This window comes from Papaver somniferum, chromosome 9, assembly GCF_003573695.1.
Source record: "Papaver somniferum cultivar HN1 chromosome 9, ASM357369v1, whole genome shotgun sequence".
In the NCBI taxonomy this organism is placed as follows: domain Eukaryota; kingdom Viridiplantae; phylum Streptophyta; class Magnoliopsida; order Ranunculales; family Papaveraceae; genus Papaver; species Papaver somniferum.
Genome location: NC_039366.1, coordinates 143,496,857 through 143,516,739, shown reverse-complemented (window position 1 = coordinate 143,516,739; position 19,883 = coordinate 143,496,857). Strand labels below are relative to the sequence as shown.

The 19,883-nt window shown below is 38.2% G+C and overlaps 3 protein-coding genes across 3 annotated transcripts; 1 reads left to right on the top strand and 2 right to left on the bottom strand.

Moving 5' to 3' along the window:
• Nucleotides 1-113: 113 nt before the first annotated feature.
• LOC113309588 (receptor-like protein kinase THESEUS 1) lies at nt 114-3,058 on the bottom strand. Its single transcript, XM_026558037.1, has one exon. It carries the CDS (start codon nt 2,790-2,792, stop codon nt 291-293), a length of 2,502 nt encoding a protein of 833 aa, XP_026413822.1. The 5' UTR covers nt 2,793-3,058; the 3' UTR covers nt 114-290.
• Nucleotides 3,059-4,527: 1,469 nt separating this feature from the next.
• Nucleotides 4,528-5,970, top strand: LOC113309590 (photosynthetic NDH subunit of lumenal location 1, chloroplastic-like). The gene is made up of 8 exons (XM_026558039.1): nt 4,528-4,658; nt 4,739-4,817; nt 4,904-4,990; nt 5,076-5,149; nt 5,223-5,345; nt 5,430-5,501; nt 5,575-5,671; nt 5,776-5,970. Exons 1-8 carry the CDS (start codon nt 4,602-4,604, stop codon nt 5,877-5,879), a joined length of 693 nt encoding a protein of 230 aa, XP_026413824.1. The 5' UTR covers nt 4,528-4,601; the 3' UTR covers nt 5,880-5,970.
• Nucleotides 5,971-6,090: 120 nt separating this feature from the next.
• On the bottom strand, nt 6,091-12,843 carry LOC113309587 (ABC transporter B family member 20-like). The gene is made up of 11 exons (XM_026558036.1): nt 12,094-12,843; nt 11,939-11,993; nt 11,666-11,841; nt 11,265-11,465; nt 10,793-11,052; nt 10,394-10,704; nt 10,077-10,300; nt 9,641-9,981; nt 8,299-9,080; nt 7,931-8,172; nt 6,091-7,723 (listed from the first exon to the last, which is right to left on the bottom strand). Exons 1-11 carry the CDS (start codon nt 12,466-12,468, stop codon nt 6,491-6,493), a joined length of 4,200 nt encoding a protein of 1,399 aa, XP_026413821.1. The 5' UTR covers nt 12,469-12,843; the 3' UTR covers nt 6,091-6,490.
• Between the last annotated feature and the right edge of the window lie 7,040 nt (nt 12,844-19,883).

Sequence of the window (19,883 nt, the reverse complement as noted above, 5' to 3'; positions counted from 1 at the left end):
CTTTTACTTTTAGAATTCTAGTTTAAGGATTGGAAAGTTAAGAGAATTCAATAGACTTGAAACACTAATCCTTTTCTAATGATCAAAATACACACACACAAGCAATAATTAAGAAATGAAAACCGGGATATCTCTGAACTGACTTCTCTGCTAACTTATTACAAGTAATTTGCCAGAAACAGGCTATCGGTATGTTGTTCTAAAATACAAAATGGGAGGGAAAAAAAATCAATTTCTTGTGAAATAGCGAAACAAATGTAATGTGTGGCTATCAAGGGCCACCAGTTGAACTATCTTCCTTTAGGACGCATCAGTTGCGAAAATACTGCACTTGTTGTGGCTGCATTCAACCCCGACTCGCTGGCAATTTCTTCACTATCAAGATCAACAGACTGCATCCGGGAAATGCACTCTGGTAGATCAGGTATGGAATTTGCACTATCAACTTTTGCAACTGATAGCGTTGAAGCTTCTTGAAGTTGAAGAGCATACTCCAAATTCCATAGAACATCTCCCATTGTTGGTCTATCAACTCCATGTTCAGCTAGACACTTCTCCGCTGTTTCACCAAATTTTCTTAATGAGTCGAGGTTCAAAGACCCAATGAGATGGGGGTCAACTATTTTCTCCAATCGGCCCTTCCTTTGCCAGTGCATGGCCCATTCAGCTATATTCACTTGTTCCCTTGGCAGAGAAGGATTTATGGCCGGCCGAGCGCACAAAACTTCCATTAGCACAACCCCAAAGGAATACACGTCAGATTTCTCTGAAAGTTGCTGCCTACGAAAGTATTCTGGATCCAGATATCCAAAGCTCCCCTTTACTGCTGTACTTACATGAGTTTGATCCAATGTAGGGCCTAATTTCGACAACCCAAAATCTGCAACCTTGGCCGTGTAACTGTCATCAAGAAGGATGTTGGTAGTTTTGACATCTCGATGTATAATACTCTCAGCTGCACCAGTATGAAGGTAGTGCAACCCTTTAGCAGCTCCAATGCAGATGTCAAGTCTTTGTTTCCATGAAAGTGGCGAGGAACCTGAACCGTACAAGTGCCTCCTAAGAGGTCCCCCAGCCATGCACTCATAGACAAGGATCATTTCATTGAGTTCTTCACAGTATCCTATAAGAGAAACCAAATGTCTATGCCGAAGCTTTGACAGCATTTCAATTTCTGTCTTGAACTCAACTAGTCCTTGTTGAGATCGCGAGTTGCCACGTTTTACGGCAACTAAAGCCCCATTCTCCAAAACACCTTTGTAAACCTTTCCAAATCCGCCCACTCCAATAACTAAACTTTCGTCAAAGTTATTTGTAGCGTCACGTATCTCTGAAAATGCAAGAACGCGTCCGAAATTTTGAGAAGGCACTACTGAGGAGAAACTTCCCATTGAAACCTTGGTTTCTGAATTTCCTGCATGGGTTGGAAGTGGTTGCCATTCTGGTATAGGCTCCTTAGGCTTCTTCTTCTCTTGGCGCCGGAAATACCGGCAAAGACCAGCTATAATGAGCATTAAAATTGAGGATCCTACTAGAGAAAAAACCACTACTAATGCAATCATCCTTTTCTTCTTACGAGTCTTGGAGCGCATGTGCTGAGGTCGGAGAATCCCATCCAAACTGTTGTCACTGCCACTGAGTTTCATGATCTCTAACCCATTAAGGATTGCATTAGGCGGCACATTCCTCTGATTTGGAGGACCCACTTGAACCAGAATGCTATCCGAGCTACTAGAAACATTTGATATGAAGTCGACATAATAAGCAGCAGACAATTGATTTGTCCCGCTAGATATATCAAAAGAGTTGATAGCAGACTGGTTGTTGATATAAACATTGAAAATCAGATTGTTCAAGGCTATACTTACAATATCACAGAAATGCATCCGAATGAGGTAGCTGAAACTGCTGTCAACTTTAAACGACCACGAGATGTTAAACCTTTGATCTCCCACATTCGCATCCGCCATTTCTTGAGCTGTTGCATAAACCATATTCGGCGCAATATTGACAGAAACCCCAGCTGGGTACTTGACCGTACTGGGGTTCACAGAGACGTTGCGCGCAGAACCAGGATTAAGAAGGAAAGCATGATCAGATACCCATGTTCTCCACAGCGGATCATAATTCGCCGGCAGAAGAGGTCCTCCCATGTTAAGCCGGTAAACCGTTTCAAGTGCGGCGTGTGTAGGAATTCCAATCTCAGGACCCAAAGGAATTGGAACAACAGAAGAAGGAAATTGTTTGTCAGGTAAAGAGATTAGCTCTATCCCGTTGATGAATGCCACCGAATGATTCGACAACGGAGAAAGTGTTAATGTTAATGAATGTGACCTCAAATTGATGACATACTCTTTGAGAAGAGAAGATTTACCGTTAGCTGATTTTAGAAAAGAGAATTCATGGGAAAGTGTGATTGCGTTAGCTACAATAGAAAAAACTGAGGATTTCAAGTTATAATGGGGATTATTAACAGCGGAAAAATGTAATCTCAACCAATGCCGACCAATATGTTTGGTTGTAATGGTATAACTAGAGGTTTTCTTAAAAACTCGAGCAGTACTATACAGATTTGAAGGATGGTGTTTAGTAACAAGAAAGTGAGAGTTTGGTGATAAACCCAGATTAGAATCTGGTACAAATGCTCGACCGTCGTCGTGTTTTAACGTTTTATTTCCTCCACAATTGAACAAGAGATTGTCTATAGGAGTAAAACCAGTGTAAGCGGATCCAACACATAATGAAAGGTACATGAAAATGAACAAATGTGAAGAACAAATAATTAAACCCATCTCTTCTTCATTCACAAACTAAAATCTAGAACACATATTTCTTCATTTTTCACTGAGATTTGCATTTCTTCGTCCACCCATATCTCTACATTCAGCAAAACTTGAGTAGAGATCCATAAAGAGAGAGGGTTGGGTTTGAAGAAACACTAGTGTTGAGTTGAGTCCCCTCCCTCTTTAGGAGGTAAAGGAAATGAATAAGACTGGAAAAAGCGGAGTCAAAAAAGAAGATGTTATTATGATGTTTTTAAGAGCAAACGAATTGACTGAAAAGCAAAAGCTTGGTAGAAGAGCTAATGGTCCAGTAGAGGTGGTGGGAGAGCTGATGTTCTTCACTGCTACATTTTCCAAGATCTGGTCTGTAGAATTGAGATTATTTAATAGTATTACTTGACAAAGAATGGTGGTGGAGTTGATTTGTTTTTTCAAAAAAACTCGCGGCAATTTAGGAAAAGTCAGTTGGAGAGGCAACTTATAATTATAACTTACGAGAAACCGTCTGCTGGTATCAAGTAACTGTCGCACTGACATAGTAATATGCTAAACACGCGTTCCATTATTATTAACAGCTAATTTATGCCAAAACCAGACCAGACGGGAATAGCTCAGTTGGCCATGTAATAGACTTGAGATCATACTTCCACGTTCTCTTTTCCAAAAGAAAAAGTTCTTGCAAATGAAACGGGGTTCTTATATTCTGTTGTGGTTTCTTCTTAATGCATAATGACTCGTTTTGGATGATAATTTCTTACAAGTACTTAAATGAAGTTGTGCCTCAGGTTAGACCAAAATTTGTAATCTGACAATCTGAATTGTCCCATGAGTCATGATACAAAATTTAATTCTTTTCTTTTTTGTGTGTGGTTATGATTCCATATACCTATTGATCATGGAGTGATGCAAGATTATAATGATGCGTTATGCCAGTGAACGGGCGAAAGGTTCATCTCCCTATAAGTTGTTTATTTTAAAATTGGTTTTTATTAGTCTTTGACTAATAACAAGAACTCACATGCATATATGCTGTTAACATAATTAATCGAAGTTGTTGATTTAGAATTAGATCTCACCGCAGTGGTGCGAGTATAACCAAAGATTAAAGACCAAAAAAAACGATCAAATTTGAGTTTAGTCTGGTGTGTGACGCTACGGGTAGAAGACTAAATTTGGTCGAGCATGCACTATACGTTCGTCTGGTTTGGGGCGTAAAAAATGAGGCGGAGGTATAAAGCCCGCCCCATATATAAAGTGAATTAAAAAAAAAAGAATGGGGCGGAGGTATAAATCCCGTCCCACCCAAAAGAAAAAATAAAATAAAAAATAAATGGGACGGAGATATAAAATACGCCTGGTGTGTGGCGGGGATTTTATTCACGCATGGTGTGGGACGTTAACTATACACCCGCCTGGTGGTGGGGCGTTAACTATACGTTCGCTAGACTATGTTTGGTTTTGGTCTTGGTCTTGGACCAAATATAGTTTGGAATTTGGTCTTTGGTCCGTATTTTAATCGATAGTCTGTCCGCTGTGTCTCGTTTTTTGACCAAATATTTTGTTATATTGCCCACCGTGGTTGCTCTAATTAATCATCATTTGACCTCACCCCATAATTAAGAGTTAAAAGACAAACCCCCAAGGCCTAAAACTTAGCCTCTGTTTTTGTTCTACTAATCAAAAGTACAAAAAAAACAAAAAAACAAACTATGGGGAAGCCAAACATTTTTCCACCTCACCACACAACACATTATCCATTTCTCAAGGAGAGATAAAAAGAGTTGGTTTAGATGAAAACACAAATTCCAGGGATAGAAAATGGCAACTTTATCAGTCCCAGTAGTGAAATGGGGTTCATTCCTTCCTAAGCAACAGGTAGACTTTTCCTAAAAAATTTGTTAACATCCGTTTCACTGGTACCCAAGTTATCCTGATTCTTTTTGCTGTTGTTACAGAATTCGGCGTATCGCTGCACAGCATTACCTTCAGGTGCAATAAATTCAAGCTCGATGGAGGCAACTTCTTCAGAGGAAAGTGAGTTGGATGTGGTTCCCTTTCATGATTGATTCAAAATTGAACATATCTAGTAGCAAACAATGTCTCACCATATCTCGTTCCAGGTTTTCTTAAGAGGAGGCCAATATTGCTTGGAGTAGGAGGTGCATTAGTCACAAGTTTGTTTCCTGCAACTTCTGGTTTTGCTAAAGGTATCCATCCGGGTTTATTTATATTTTGCCTTCCTCTGATTTATGAAACAAGTCTAAAACTTGTCCTGTTACTCATTCCTTGCAGAAGGACTAGAAAACTATCAAGCTTTTGTTGATTTAAAAGATGGATATACATACTATCATCCTGATGATTGGGTGGTGAGTTTCTTTGATTTTTCTATTGAAAAATACTCGAAATTTTGTAAGATTGATTTACATTCTCTTCGTTCAGGACTTTGATTTTAGAGGACACGATTCCGCATTCAAGGACCGATATTTGCCGTTGCAAAATGTTAGAGTGAGCTTTATACCAACTGATAAAAAAGATGTACACGAATTGGGTCCAATGGATGAGGTAAAAGAAAACCTTGGTTTTGCTCAATTCTTTCTTCATGTTTTGCACTTTCTTTGGTCCAATTTTATTTTATTTGCTTACCAGGTAATCTATAATTTGGTGAAACACAAGTTTTCAGCACCAACTCAAACACCAACCATATTTGACATGCAAGAGGTGAGTTGAGTTTCATTGACATTTTTTTCTCTAAAAAGATGGGCGTCCTATCAACATTTAACAATTTTTTCAGAGAACCGTTGATGGAAGAAACTACTACACATTTGAGTATGATTTAACATCTAAAAATTTCTCTCGCACTGCCTTTGCTACCATCGCCATCGGCAATGGTAAGATGAACCAACTTTTTATATCCCGCCTATGCAGCTTCATAATTTGCTTCATGAGGGGAGATAACTACTTAAATTTTGACTCCTTTCTTCACTTTCCGTAGGGAGATATTACACATTGATTGTTGGAGCAAACGAAAGACGGTGGAAAAAAGTACGAAACCAACTTAAAGTAGTAGCCGATTCTTTCAAGGTTCTTGAGATTTGAGACAGTGTATTGCTTTTCTACATGACACAACTTTTTATATGAAACTGAACATATGTAAAATGAAGATCAAGCCTGTAAATTTCTTTCTGCATCTCCGTAGCATGATTTATCAGAAAAATACATGGTGTAACCCAACCATCACAAATGAAGTTCAAAATTTCTCAACTTAGACCGAATTTCAGTCTTTCTAAAACCTGGCCAAACGAACTGCGCCAAGAAACAGAATGTAACTTTCTTTTGATTCACTAACAAGTTAAAACTTTCTTTTGCTTCACTAACAAATTAATTTACCAAGGGGGACAATTCAGAAACTCAAGTGCGGGCCTCCAAAATAATGAGACAGAAACTGCCGAGTAGAAATTCTAATGCAATAACAGATCCTTCTCACTCCACCCAAATTTCACAAAGCCTATTTGAAGTATCCTAAACCTGATATTCTCAACTGCCACCACCCTCGACTGCAAAAGTCAAACATACTTACAAACCAATCCATTCTCTTCTTCTTCCTTTCTACAAACTCCCACCAACCAATTTAAAATAGAAAAGTCAGCAAATGGGTGGAATGAGGACCTGACTAAATATAAAATTTACACCAATTACAGATCAATCACCTATACAAGCCGATGCTGCTGCCTACGACCCTGCCCAAAGTGGGGTTGCATTAATCGAACATATAAACCATTCGATGATACTAAGTTATCATGGGTACCTTGCTCCACAATTTTGCCACCATTTAGAACCACAATATTGTCTACATGCCTCATCATAGCTGCTCTATGGGCAATCAGAATAGTTGTTTTGTTCCCCATGACTAATGTATCCAGAGCTTCTTGTACCACACGACTCGACTCCGACTCAATTGAAGAACTGGCCTCATCCAATAACAAGATGGGTGCATTTTTCAGCACTACACGTGCAATGGCAATTCTTTGTTTTTGTCCAGGTGTCAGATCCACCCCCCTCATGCCCACATGCGTGTCGTAACCATGCGGAAAACTACTGATGAAATGGTGAGCATTTGCTATTCTTGCTGCCTCCTTCATCTCAGCTTCTGTTGCATTATGCCTAGCATAGATGATGTTCTCCCTTATAGTTGTTGAAAAGATAATTGGTTCCTGTTGGATAAGACCCATGTGATTCCTTAACCATCTTAGGTTAAAAAGCTTCAGATCTCGGCCATCCAGTAATACTTGACCAGCGACTGGATCATAGAACCTTTCCATCAAAGAGATTATAGTGCTTTTTCCAGATCCTGAAACTCCCACGACGGCTATAGTTTGGCCTCCGCTGATTTTGAGGCTAAAATTGCTCAGTATCATAATTTCAGGACGAGATGGATAATAAAAATCAACACTTTTCAGCTCAATGCTTCCGTAGACATTGGGGGGTTTCAATCCAGTGTTATCATCAGGGTCAATCTTAGGTGAACGGTCTATGATTTCAAATACGGAAGCGAGGGATTTTCGACGTTTAAGAATGTACGGAGCCAGGCCAAAAGGCTCAACAAGGGCAAAGGTTGTAAATGAAAAGACTATGTACTCCTTCAGACCTGTGGGCAGATCCAGATGGCCGTTTTTAACAGAGATAGCAGTGTACCATAGTAGGAGAGCATTGCAGGCAAAAAGCAGAAACTGTGAAAAGCCAAAGGCAAAACCAATGGCCATTCCATGGAGGACGCTCTGCTTGAATATTTTTACCAGCTGCAATCTGTAGAGCTCCATTACCTTGTTACCAGCACAGAACGCCACGACAGTGTAAATGTTTCTAACCGAATCCTCAAGGACCAAAGATGCTTTCCTATGCATCTCCTGAATACCTCGTGAGAAGCCTGCAAGCCACAGCTTCTGCAAAATGCAACGTTTACAAGTCTTAGATCTCATCGAGCAAACGATTTTGAGTTACTAAAGTACAGTGTTATGGGGTATAAATCAGTGCAGACTGATGGGCATGGCCTCCATGCATAAAAACAGAAAATAAGATTGAGAACAACTGCTATGAAATTCATGGGATCTTTTCCCCTTTGTTCTAGAGCATAGAGGTCAACTGCAAACCTGAGCAATGGCAGAGATGATAAGGACTGGTAGGGTAGCCAGAGCCACTAACGCTATCCGCCATTCCAACAGCATCCCAATAAGAAGAGCCACAGCAACAGCTGTACTGTCCTGGATAAAGATAGATAGCCGGTTGCTGAAAGCAGCACGCACAAAAGTAGCATCATTTGCCAAGCGCATGGATAAGTTGTCAGGACTGTTATCTTCTTCATCAAACCAACCAACTTCGTTCCGCAACATAGCTGGATGGAAACAGAAACATTTTTAGCTCAGAATGAAAAGTCATAATGCGAACACTTACCCAGAAAACACATAAAGGAAACTACTGGTAATAAAGAAATCGGGTATAAAGCAGTGGACATAAATACCTGAGAACATCATTCTCCTAACTCGTTCAGTCATTTTCTCCCCCATTATACCAAAATAGAAGTGCTGCAAGAAGTTGGCCACCACTGTTACAATTCCCATGCCAACAATGAACAAACACCATTTGTCCACTTCATAGCGTTGGTGATGACCAGTATCTCTATAATATGCTACCATAACCAGAGCAAGAAGATAAGCAAGGAGAGGATTAAAAGAACCAAAAATAGCAGCTCCTGAGCTCCCCAAAAGGGCATAAAGCAACTCAGGGAAGCTGAGCTCTGCAAGCCGCCTAAGTGATGGAGGTTTCTGAAGCTGTGTGTCCTTCACATATTTCTGCTTTACTGGGATATCATCATCGAATGAGCTGAGTTGTTGACTAAAATTCTTTGAGTGTGAGCGCTCGTTTTCAGGGTCAGACACTAAAAGTGGTGAAATAGGAGATTCAGGGTCCGAGCCAGTTGAGAATTGTTGTTTTGCAGACGGAATATCAAGTTTGGGTAGCTCAGGTAACCTCATCTCAAAACTGTCTTGTCCTTTTACAGAATGTGCCTCATCTGTAGAAGCCAAGGGCATGGATACTTGCTCTGAAGGTGGACTCTGAAGTTTTGGCAACTCTTGTGAATTAAATGTGGCATCTGAGCCCCAAAATGCATGGGCACCATGTGCTCGCTGAAGAGAGGGTGACTTACTCATCCTGGGAGATGATGATTCTTGAGTAATATGATCTGATGAGATGTCCTTCTCATTTTGACTAGCTGTGGTCTCTCTGTTCCTCATAGGGGTCCTGAAAGAGAATGTGACAGTAAGGTAAGTCCCTAAACAAGAGTAGATGAACCAATATGCCAAAAAAATACATGGACTACTAGAGAGGACGCTACATGAGTTTAACCAAACGAGATTATCTATGAAGTTCAAGACAACTACTTTGTTCCTTAGTGGACATGTAAAAAAATTGTATCTGCAAATAATCAAGCTCAACAGATGACAGTAAGATTGAAGTGAGTGAGTCTTGAATAAAGCAGATTCCAAAGCTTGACTGGGCTTGGGAAAAGAATGCAGGCTTAGATTGCATAAAAACAGAAAGAATTTTTTTTTTTTTTACGTAACTTGGGGATCCAGGTGTTAAAAATGTAGAATGGGAAAGACGATCGCCAAATGATGGATGCAACATGCAACACTCTTGCACAAACAACTGATATTGCTAACCAAATTTAGAAGGATATTAAACCTCACTGGATGAAGCAATGGCATTATTCACTAAGTTTGCCCATCTAAACTTCACCTATGAACAAAAGCTAATTCTAGAGTTTAATATAAAACCGAATGAGTGAAATTTCCAAATACCTCTTAGGAAGCTTTGCTGCTTCTTCACATCTTAGAAGCTCTGTGTATAGGCCATTCAGGGTTAACAGCTCATCATGTGTGCCCATTTCTACAAGTTGACCCTCCTCCATGACAGCTATATAGTCAGCATTCTTTATAAAGCTAAGTTGTCGAGCTATTATTATAGTTGAGCGTCCCAACATGAGGACATCCAGAGCCTCTTGAACAGCCTTTTCTGCTTCAAAATCAAGACCACCAGTAACCTCATCAAGCAGAAGAATAGATGGGTTTGAAAGCACTGCCCTAGCAACAGATAATTTTATCTTCTGTTCTTCCGTTAATGCCAAACCAGCTCTACCAACCTGAAATGCATAACTGATGAGAAACCCTAAGAAGACATCTGAATTTAAAACATCCACAAGTGATAGAAACAGCTATTATTCGTACAGGTATTCACCTGTGTTTCGTATCCTTTCTCAAGAGAGCTAATGAATGAATGCGCATGTGCTATTTTAGCTGCTTCTTCAATCTCATCGAAGGTAGCACCCGATCGCCCATAAGCAATATTATCCCTAATGCTCAAACTTAGCAAGGCAGGCTCTTGAGTGACAAGTCCTATCTGGCTTCTTAACCATTCTACTTTCAAGTTTTTAATATTCTCACCATCCAAAAGAACCTCTCCTACATCAAGATATTTGTTCTCAGTATGTATTTATAGAACCTTGAAGAGAAAGGAAGAAGGAAATGAAAATGGAGAAGATGAATAGCAAATACCTAACGTAGGATCATAAAACCTTTCCATTAAAGGAATAATGCTGCTTTTTCCCGAGCCATTCCTTCCAACAAGTGCCACAGTTTTTCTAGCAGGTACTGTCAGGAAAAATCCACTCAGAATAGGTATCTCTGGCCGAGATAGGTAGCTGAAATAAACATTCCGAAACTCAATGGTTCCTTGCACAGAAGCCAAGGTATTTCCTTCCTGATTCACCGAAGAGGTTGACCGGCTAATCATCTCATATAATCTATAAGCAGCGATACGGCCTTGCTCAAACGCATAGAAGTTTGTTGCTGCTTGATTCAGCCCGCTACATGTAATGAAAATTGCAGTTACGGCAATGTGTGGAAAGTTAATCATCAATACATGAGCAAAAACAACAAGTACAAAATACTTACAGGCCACTCAAAATAACAGAAAACAAAGCTATTAAGATTTGATCGCCCTGCTTTTTGTGACTCTTAAGCAGGAACCTTCCAACCCAAAGTTGCAAAGCACATGAACAAATGGCAAGTCCATATGTAAATCCAAGTCCAAGACCTTGCACAAGACTTATCAGTATACCATATCTCAACGTTGCTTGGAGTGAAGTGGCATAAGAATATTTGGCCAATGTTTCATTTGTGAAAGCATATAAGGTCCTAACGTAAGAGATTGCCTGCACAAGTAATGAAATTATGTTTTATGACCGCATCTTAGGTACTACTGGAAAGCACAATGCAACTTAAGCACTTATCTTGCTTGAAAATTTCTCCGCAGAATTATATAAACAGAGTACCTTTCACCCGCTCTAGTACCACCAAAAAGTATAGTATAAACAGAGTCTCCAGAAGGAACAGATGCACAAGCAGATGATGTATAACCACTAACCTGTTCAGCAATGCTTGCTGCTTCAGCGTAAGCATCCTGAATATTTTCAGCAAGCCTGTGCAGAAATATGTTTGATATCCCACCAGCGGCTACAATAAATGGGCCAGTGGCTAATGTTAAGAGTGCAATTTGCCAGCAGTTGATAACCCCGATGACGAGACCACCAAAAAACGTAGCCATATTATGGATATAATTGCCAACCTGTTACACAAATTCCATATTACAAAAGGTAACATCCACCGATGACATAGCAGAAGCAGGAAAAAGTTGAAACGAGCATGAGCTTAAACTCCTCATGCAACAAACATGGTCTTTTTTTAAGCAGGGAAAAATCTCAGGTGAAAATGTGTATACTTTCTGTGGTTATGAACCATCACAACAATGTTACTATTAGAGCATACCTTCTCACTAAGAGCAGACTGAATAAGCAGTACATCACTTAATACTTGGCTCACAATATCTCCATTGTTCCCATATGTGTCAAAGAAACTCATATCCTGGTTAAGTAACACCTGAACATACTTTGACCTAATAACAGCAGTCTGCCTCTCCCCAGTAAGAATCCAACATGACACCTCTGCTCACAAAATCAAATTAATTAGTAAGCATAGTGAATAACTTCAATCTACAGAAACGGCAAACACACTGAAACCCAGAGAGACCAAAATGCATACCAATCCACGCGGCAGCAAAAACAGCAACTGCAATGTAAATTATATATAGTGCATACTGCAGCACAAACCATAACACGTTAGATGATTCTAAATTAACAAAAATCAAATTGAAAAAAAAAAAAAAAACTTAAATTAGGGTTTGAAAAGATGTTCACCTGAGTGAATTCCTGAAACAAGACATCAGAATTTTGAGTATTCCCTTTAAAATTTAATAAGTGAATAACTTTTCCGAAGAAATGTAAATAAACAACAAGAGCAGTTCCATGAGCAGCAGCAGCTAATGAACCAATAACCATTAAAAACCAATCAAAAGTATCAGCATGAGCAAATAAACTAGAGAAAGGTACAGCAGCAGGTGGTGGTTCAATTTCATCATCAATTTCTTCATCATCTTCGACATTATTTATTGATTCAACATTTGAATCTATGTATGGCGATGGTGATTCTGGTGGTTCTGATACTTCTGATACAGGTGTTAATGGTTGTACATGTGATGGTGACCATCCAAACAATCCTCTTGATACCATCATCTTTACTAATAAACCCTAAAACCCTAATTCTACATAATCTCACACTTCATATGACTAAAACAACTCAACGGATCTGTGAGTAATTAACTAATTTCTTCTTCTTCAGAAAAGAATTAATTTCACAAGTAAATCGAAGATCAAAGGACTGAAAAGAGTTGATCAACCAAATTTTGATGAGTGTATATATATTTCTGGAAAGAGTCGTTACTTTTTTATTATCTGAGCTAAAAAGAAAAATAGGAAAACTTCTTTCAGTTTTTTTCCTCTATCTGGAAACTCTATGGCAGTTACCGGCGTTACGAGCTAAGAAATTTTGATTTTTCTTTTTGATTTTTTTAATTTTAATTTTGATTTTTCTTTTTGATTTTTAATATGTTTTCTATCCTCAACAACAACAACACACAATGTAGACATCATTGTGCCGCGCCAGTCCATTCCACCTTTGCTTTGTTTTTTCTCTTTTTCTTTCACATCCTTGAGTTGTTTTTTTAATTTCTTTATAGGGCTGCTGCTTTAATGACTAGTAATGGTCCTCTTGATGCTTCTTGCACTATTGGCAAGCTACATGTTGTGGCAATAGTGCCAAAAGTAAGTAATTTGAGCATTTTCCCGCTGTTTTAATGACTAGTAATTGATGTTCCCACCTTAATGTTGAATGCATCCCTGAATAGGCTTCTATTATTTATAGTTCATATATTAATCATAACTTATTTAGCTTTGGTCGGTAGATTTTGATCAAAAGCTTGACATAGTTTAATTCATATTTATAGCACAAAAACCAAACCATGGGAGTGAATCACTAGGACAGTAGTTGAGAAATATGATATATTCAACAAACCCGGACAGTGGTTGAGAAATCTGATATATTTAATAAAAATATATTTTCTAAGGCATGTTCCTATGCAAATCACACCTTCTCTACACTTTTTAATTTCTTGTAATATGAATCCTCAATCTCAATCTCGGGCTAAGGTAAAGGTAAAAAAAAAGTAACAAAGTTTGGGGTTCAAAGTTCGTTATTTCTGAAGATGAATGTATTTTTCGTAATCATATTTCTCTTATCCAAGATTGTACCGATGCTGCATAGCAACATGGTAACACCAAGCTGGATTTAATAACAACCCAGCTGATAATGAGGATGGGAATGATGAGCAACTTCTTTTCAGGCAAAAAGCTTTGCTCCGTCACCATGACATAAGCAACTTCTTTCTTCATCTTTGAATCTGTGTTTTTCCGGTCATGAAATACCCCCAAATTCGATTCGTCAACAGGTTAATCAGCAACTTGATCACTCTTCTTCTCAGTTTCCTATCAAAATTCACATTCACCTAATTTCTACATAGTCTCAAAACCAAACATTCTTCAGAACTTTCAATTTGTTTTCCAACATAACTCTCTAAGCAAATATAACCTTACGACCCATATTTATGTTTGTCATATCAACCATCTATACTTTATGTGTTATGAAAATCAACACTTAAATCCCAAAAAATTTACGCCAAAAAGTAGCAGAAAGTTCGATTCTAAAACTGCTGCACAAAAGCAAAAATATATATATTATCACCAACGATAATACTACTAGAACCTTTTCGACAGGCCATCATACTTGCCAAAAACTGTCTGTTTTCATGCCAAACAACACTAACATCCTTCTTCCATTACCATAAAAAAAACATGATTAATGCCCAGCATACTGAAGACATTGAGAGACTAAGTACCTCTATCGATTCCATCGACCATAAGCATAAGAAGAACCCCTACACATTTTCACGAAGTAGTCCAAGGAATACTAAAGACTTTACTCTCCAGATTTTCTCCTCCAAGAGTCCTTCTCATCCTCCTCACATGATCACCATTGATCATCATCATAGTCGCTTTCAAATCTTTATCCTCATAGTAGAAGTCTCGGCCATCATCGCTACTTGTTGACGCAGCAGACCCATAACCTCCATCTTGATGTTCCTCTACACTTTCTTTCTCATCTCCAACAGTCTCTTCATCATCCTCTTCCATGGTACTATGATCAGCCTCAACTGCCACAGGATTTTCATCAATGTCTAACCTAGGTAACTCCTCGTCGGCAAAATCTATGTTTAGGGCTTCTGACATTGTCCGAGGAAAAATCCTGGGCAATTTTTTCTATGCTAGGTAACACCGATACATCATGTCCTCCACTCGTTTTTGTCTTTTAACCTCTCTTGCTTCTTCTATTGCTGCCTCCTCGGGGTTACTTGTTGATTTACTGCTATCTTCTTCATCTTCAAACACATTGATGTTATTATAGAATTGGTAAAAGGATTCGTTACTCAAACTTATTAAGATTGATTTGAGACCTAATTTTGATTTAAACTAACAAACAAATAAAATATGGTTACAAAATTGAGAGAAATTGGGACTCAGGATTCCACTATTATTCAAATTCTAATTAGTTCATATAATAATTCTTAACAATTGTAACTCTTTGATTGACCTTATTTCTTTGCCAGAAGATTTCTAAATATTTTTATATTAGAAGCATAGCTAATCAAAAACTCGAAGTCTAAGCATACGCGATCAAACAAAATCACAAATAATTAGTGAAGATCATAAATCAATTAAAATAAGTGCAAAAGGTCATAAAAATCAGTAATAGTTACTAAACAATTTTGAAATATGGCTTCCTCCATAGTTCCAATATTGGGTCTTAGCTCATCATGGTCGAAACACGCTCAAAAAATCGAAACTTAGCTCAAAAGTGTTTGAAAACAAGAAAAGAAACAAAAGATAATAAATTAATCAACTGCGATGTTTATAAGTGTTGCAGTCCAGTTGTTACAAATAAATAATATGCTGCAGAAAACAAAGGTCTGCTTCTGTGGTAGAATAGACCACGTTTTTTGCGACAAATTTCGTCAACTTTATGTTTTTCGTCTTCCCCTTCTCTACTGCTACTGCATTTTTCTTTTGAGCCACCTGCTTTCTATTCTTCTCTGTAATTACTCCCAACTCTCTTCTTCTCTTCTGTGTTTCCCCCAACACCTATTCATACACAACATGTGGATATCTCCCGAGTTAATTACAAAATATCTTCTCACAAAAAAAAAAATCTCCATAATCTTTTATTTTATTCTCACGCGTCTTCCCTTTCTTAAATCCAAAACTTTCTCTAAACTAATAGATACGAATTTTAGGAGTTATTCTCTGTAGTTAAGGAAGATATTCTCTAGCCTGCTCCCCACATACTTCCAAATATAATTCAAGAAAATCTGAAACTTTCTCCACCCCTGTTTAGTCGGGAAAGAACTGAAATCATGTTTTACTTCAACTGTAAATCAATTACCAACCCTGTTTTATCAAAACAGGTTGGTTCCAATTCAAAACCAACAAAAACTCTAATTAAATCCCTTAAAAATTTCATCCAGAAAGTTACGCAGTTGAGCTATAAATTTTCTCGTAAAAAAAATGTGAAGAATAAGGAGGGGTCATATCCAGAGTAGGGGTGTCTTTAGTAATTTCTCTGTACTTGTTATTACTGGTCGAATTTAGATCGACGAGCTATCATTTGGTGGTACTCCTCAGTATCCGAATCTGGTAGCTCTGTTTGACTTGATCTGGTTAACTTATTAATCCAGATCTTGAAAGATCTAAATAGGGCAAAGGATTTTAATTGTTTTTAAATAGAAAAGCCTTTGTCACGCTCAACATACATATCGTTAATTAACTTCCTGGTATAAGAGAGTGGTTACCAAATAAAATTAGTCTTTTACTGTTTGGAAGACGATCGAAATGGTTGAGTTTTTAAAGTCTTTAGAGAGGCTGAAGAAACTTAAGATAGTGGACCCTATCTTAGGATTCATGTGGGTCGTCCAGATTGGTTGTAGGCGCAGGAATACTGAGGAAACTAAGTAACTAGGTATTACAGGTATGGCTAGTGATACGCAATAGTGGCACGTTACAGCATATCTCGCCTAGTCAGTGCACAACCATGATGGCGCTACATTGCATAGATTGTTAAGCGCTAAGATAGCGATATCCTGCAGGGTCAATAATGCATAAAGATAGCGCTACACTGTAGAGTCAGTGGCCAAGTAATGAAGCTTATTGGATGACACAATGAAACTTCACTAAGGAAGGCAAGACAAGGCCAAATTGACAAACAACATCCGATGTTGGCATTGATGTATATACATGAAATTAAGTCTGATCAAAGTTTGGATAGTGCAAGCAAACTAGTGATGCAAGAGTATGCATTACTATGGTCGAACAATTGGCTAAGTAAAGCAAGAATGATGCATATGAGCAAATAATGCATGGTGCATTATTGGCATAAGTTGGAAGGCATTTTGTCATGAGTTTTGCTTAGCTTAAACATCCAAGAAAGTTCATATCAAGGCCAGGCATAGTGACGTGCAATATTGGCACATTATGGCTCAAGAAATGGTTATAGTTGGTTATTCGTTTGCGAGCATGCCAAGGATGCGAGACCAGTTGGAACGGTTTTAAAGTGAGTTTACAACCATATTAGAGTGTACACAGCCGTTTGGGATAGGTGTGGCATGAATTTTCTAAATTTAGAGAAGGTGGTTAGCTATGCATAACTTTAGGCGATTACGGAAACTACCCCTTGGAGACTTCGCTGTCCAAGGCTTGTGAAAACTGTTGTACATAATTTTTAGCCTGATCCTAACATGTATAAATATTATCTTAGTTATCAACAATTTCAGGGTTGTTTGATTGGAGAAGAACCACTGAATTGTAAAGAGAGTTAGGCATTCATCGAAGAAGGTGAATAACTTGTTTGGTCCATGCATGGACTGTTTGATGTAATCTTCCTCAATGCAATAAAATGGTATGTTGTGTTATATCTTTGTGTTCATTGTGTTATTGATTTGTGTGAGATTTTTTAAGTACATTGGTGCATGGCAAACCTCTTATGCTTATGGGGGCATAAAGAGTTAGAGAGAAAAGGAGAAAAACTTCTGTTGATTCACCGAACCATAGAGTATCGACGGTCATGTCCCGTGGAAAATATTATGCCACAAAATGGGCATGTGAGAGCTGGTATTAGAGCTGTGTTTTGGGGACACCGTTCTTGATTTTTCTCTCTTTTACTCAAGTTGGTGTAATTTGTCTGTTGAATTCAGTAATGAAGTATTTTGGTTTTGTTAGTATTGAGACTAAAAGAAGTTGATCTTGTGTGGAAAGATCAATTGGAATGAATTTTGAATCTTGAGGTACCAACAAGCTATGAAAGTTTATGACAAAGGTGTCAAAATTTCTGCCCAAAGTGTTAGACGAATATGCGAGAATCATTTGAAATAGGTTTTTCAATTGATTGCATGACAAAATTAAGGAGTATGCTAAATTCTATGGTGCAAGTCAGAAGTTTAAACCCATGTTTCTCACAAGTATATGAAGATTATGCATTTGGAATGAATGTCTTCGTAGTGTTATCATTACCGTACACATTACAAGTAGTAGTGAGAATTTTGCGAAAATTCGTGAACTCAAAGATGTTATTGGCCTTTGAAGTGGCAAAGAATATGAAGAACTTGTCTAGGCGATAAAATTAAAGGTGTATCATCGTAGCCAGTTGGTGGAAGATATAAGTAAATTATCTCGAATGCAATGCAAAATCTAATTGTGAACCACCATTTTTGTGGCAATGTGATGCCATGAAAGAAGATTGGATGGTCAATTCTTATCTAACATAAATTTTATGGAAAGACTGAAGAAACGAACGTAAGTTAGGAAAAAACTGATACACCATGGTCTTGAGTTTGCAAAGAGTTTTCCGTGATACTAGATGTGCACAAGGAGTGTGCTTGCACCTGGTTTATAAGAGTGGGATTGATATGCTTGGACAAGGGTGTCCAAAGAAATGCATTCGTTCATAGACACAAATGAATGTTCTTGTTAATTGCAAATCAGCGATTGTTGCTACTAAGATTATTTTGGATAAGGGACAAGAGAAACCAGATGTGCATCGGCAGTAAAATAAGTTCCAAGTTTGAAGAAGAATGCGTTATTCTTGCTTCAAGGAATGTGGGCAGTGGGTGCCTCATATATAAGGATTCTGACCTTGTTTTCAATTGTCCAAGCGATTTATACGCAAAGGTCATTAAGTAATGTGGATTACTGAGCTCTATGGTGATGCTCAGAATCACCAAGTTAAGTCTAATCCAGTTGTGCAAGAGTGCACAAGATTGTCTAAAAAATTCGGGTGTTAACTGACATGACAGATATGCAACATTATCATGTGCCAGATAGGATTTGGGCATGGCCAAAATGCATAATACGCCTAAAGATTCAAGTTAGGCGGAATATTATTCGATGCAAGGAAAAGGGAAGGACAAAATAGAGGTGATGCATAAGAATGTACGCGCTCATTCTTGAAGAAATCTTCATAGAAGCTAAAGCAACATGAAAGCCTCAGTTTGAAGGAGTATTCAACTAAGTGTCAATTTTATTGTGCTTCGTTAAGGGAGTTGCATAAGAACGTTGATAATTAGAAGAATGCATGTGGCAATGTGATTTGCAACATTGAAGACAACATGTGCTATCTTGATTCCTTGTTTTTTGCTTAAAAAACGAAGATGAAGGCAGTATTGCGAGATTTGTTAGGTTTTACAAGTGTACAATCAGTTGGTGCGAGTATTTGCTCGAGTTTGAGTATACTTTCAGTTTGGGTCGAGCGGACCTTGGTGTTGAGAATTGTATCTCTATATAAGGTAGTAGTGAATGGGGGTATTTGAGACGAGAGTTCTTGTCTCTTTAGTTCAAAGTAAAGCTAGTTCACATGGGAAGATACTACATAAAATATTAAGCCAATATATGCAATAGAAGATGCTAAAAGTGAAAGAAGCAAATAAAGTTGATGGCATATGACCTGTTTTTTGTTGAGAGTTATGTGGAAATGCGACAACATATTGGCAGCAACGACATTCAGTAACGCGGCAAGAATGTAAAAATGATCATATCAAGTAAAATGAGATAAAATTCATGGCTTGGAAGAACATGTTGTTTTTCCGTTACACTAAAGCATAGCAGTTTGAAAAAACAGTGATGCATGTTGGTTTCAAAGGCGCATGAAGATGATGCCTTGTCCAAAGTGGCGGTGGGATGTCCCGGGTAATTCTAATGACTATACCAAAGTCATGCATCTCAATCATGATGTTGCGACAATGCAAGCAAAGAACATCAAGGTGCTGGCTCTTTGTACACAAATGGTGCAAAGATAAGAGGTGAAGTTTGCAACATGATTTATAGGCCAAATATAGTGAAGGTCCTGATGTTTGCAAAGTGCAGCAAAGGCTATAGGTTGTGGCGCATATCAGAGTGGTATGGAATCATATCATGCATTTCTTAAGACATGGCATGATTTGGCGTAGGCGCAATATGATTGAAGAAAAATTCCGAGTCTCATATAATTCCTG